Source organism: Falco rusticolus, chromosome 1, assembly GCF_015220075.1.
Source record: "Falco rusticolus isolate bFalRus1 chromosome 1, bFalRus1.pri, whole genome shotgun sequence".
NCBI classification, from domain to species: Eukaryota; Metazoa; Chordata; class Aves; order Falconiformes; family Falconidae; genus Falco; species Falco rusticolus.
The window spans coordinates 106,642,080-106,644,421 of NC_051187.1; the positions used below are offsets into that span (position 1 = coordinate 106,642,080).

The 2,342-nt window shown below is 57.5% G+C and overlaps 1 protein-coding gene across 1 annotated transcript; it reads right to left on the reverse strand.

Annotated features, from left to right (window-relative positions):
• Positions 1-359: 359 nt before the first annotated feature.
• LOC119153193 (translation initiation factor IF-2-like) lies at positions 360-2,076 on the reverse strand. Its single transcript, XM_037399322.1, has 3 exons — positions 2,030-2,076; positions 1,104-1,799; positions 360-725 (listed from the first exon to the last, which is right to left on the reverse strand). The coding sequence occupies exons 1-3, from the start codon at positions 2,074-2,076 to the stop codon at positions 713-715; spliced, it is 756 nt and encodes a 251-aa protein (XP_037255219.1). The 3' UTR covers positions 360-712.
• Between the last annotated feature and the right edge of the window lie 266 nt (positions 2,077-2,342).

Genomic DNA, 2,342 nt, shown 5'->3' on the forward strand with positions numbered 1-2,342 from the left:
TGGTCATCTGTGGCAGGTGCACGGAAAAAAGGGTACATCACCTGTAACCCACCAGCTAAAGAAGGCTGCGCTTGTAAGCTCACTCCTACAGTGCTTATTAGTGAGGAAAGCAGAACCTGTTCTATCTAAATCAGTAAGTGAGGACAGTATAAACAGTATAAACACTGTTGCTCTGCATAAAGGCTGGCATGTTTCAGAAAGCACTAACTGCTGAAGATAGGATCTCACACAGGCTATGGTGTAGAGAAAGGTGTAATAGAAAACCAAACAGTATCAAACCCTTGTGATTAACGCACAAAGTTACAGCTTTCCCAGCTGTGTATCATCGGTTGAGGGGAAAAGCTGACTTACAACTTCAATCTATGCAAGAGCTGGGTTTTTATTCTCAGCCACTCTAGTCTGTCCTTTTCAGTCTATTTTTATTCAAACAGTACATATCTTCACTTCCACTTAACAAACCTTTAGGCACTAATTACAAAAGCACAGTCAAGTTGTCTTACGTGACCTTTAAGGCACAGCTTAGAAAAAAAGTAACAGGGTACAGGTAAAAACCTGAACAGTAATACTTGTGATACAGCTACAGATACATTATGATACTAAGTATATATGTGCCTCTTGCATTCAGATGCAAGTCGAGTCTTGTTCCCGGCTGTTTATACTGCACAAATGTCCTCCTCTTCCACCGCCTGCTTGCATAAGGTGCATCCTGTGATTAGGTAGTAGCTCTAGGAGAACAGAAAGAGGCCGGTTACTTCTACAGTGTCGTACAGCTCTGCAGAAGATGCAGCGAACGCAAAAGAAGCATCAAACATACTTTCTGATTCAGGAAACGATATTTTTTTGTTAATAAAATAATCGAGCTGCTGGCTGTTTGGAATTAGTTTTGAATTTCTTCGGAGGCATCTGTGCTTCCCAGGCCTCCGGAGGCCAGGCTGCTGGAGCAAGGACAGCCGGAGCCGCCCGGCTACCGGCAGCGGGGCCTCGGCTCCCCCCATCCCCGGGCCGGGCCGGGCCACCCACCGTCCCTTCTCCCCCGCTCGGCCCGGCGGAGGGTGGGGGCAGCCCGACCGAGAACCGCCCCCCCAGGCCCGCCACCGCCTCACCTGGGCCCGGCGCCCTCAGGGCAGCAAGTAGATGAAGACGAATAGCGCCAGGTCGAAGAGGACGAAGAGCCACAAGTCCAGCCAGTAGGACTGCCCCGACAGCGACAACGCCCGGCTCCGGCGGCGGCGGCTGCTGCTGCTGCCACCACCCGCCGCGGCGTCCCCGTCCTCCTCGCCCTCCTGCCGCCGCGCCACCGCCTCCATCTCCTCAGGCTCCGTGGGGGCGAGGGCGGCCCCCGCGCACGCACCACCGGCCCTTCCGCCTGGGGAGCCAATGAGAGCGCGGCGCACGTACTGCGGCCACGCCCTGCGGCGCGCGGCCGGCACCGCCCTCCTCTCCTCACGCCGCGCCCCGCCCCGCCCCGCCGGCCGTTGGCGGCCGTTAGGGGGCGCTGCCGCGGCCCCCGTCGCCCCTGGGTGACGGCGCTGGCGCTCGGCCGCGTGCTCCAGGCGTGAGTGCCGCCCCCGCTCCCCGCTGAGGGGACACGGGACAGGGAGGGCGCTGGTGCCCCCCCGCCGGCGCTGGGCGCCGTGCCGCTCGGGGGGCGCGCTGTGAGGCGGCAGGAGCAGGGCGGCACAGGGTGCTGCTCCCCGGCGGCCCTCGGGGCGCTCGGCCCCCTGAGGCGGCGTGTGGGGAGGGGCAGGTGGGCAGTCCTGGCAGACCGGCCGCCCTTGTTCTCCTCAGCTGTGCTGGGGCTTTTGTGGCAATAAACGTTCGCAGGTTGTCCCTTTTAACTCCTCGGACAGGAGATGATGGATGCCCTGGAAGAAGCTAAAAGACTGGGAAATCCTGTTGTGAAGAAGTTGAGGAAAACTGAAATGGTTTGAAGACACACTCCTATCCTTGAAGATTAGTTGGAGCTTGTACACCCTACATAAACGTGAAAAGGTCAGTGTAGATAGCGTATATCATGTGCTTTCTTCACAGGACACTCAGCTGCCTGAGAGGCGAGGCTGCACAGCCCGGCGCCATGCTCATAGTCGGGACGTGTGGCCTCAGCCCAGCCAGCTCAGTCACTGCTGCAGGCACTGTGGCTGTTATTGTGCTAGAAAAGTGACCAGAAACCTAGGAATATACTAAACAAAAACCTCCTCATGGTAGCTCCGACCCTAAGAGCAGTGGTGAATGGAGCCACATCCAGCTGGCGGCCGGGCACACGTGGTGTTCCCCAGGGCTCAGCACTGGGGCCGGTCCTGCTTAATATCTTTATTGATGATCTGGACAAGGGATCAAGTGCA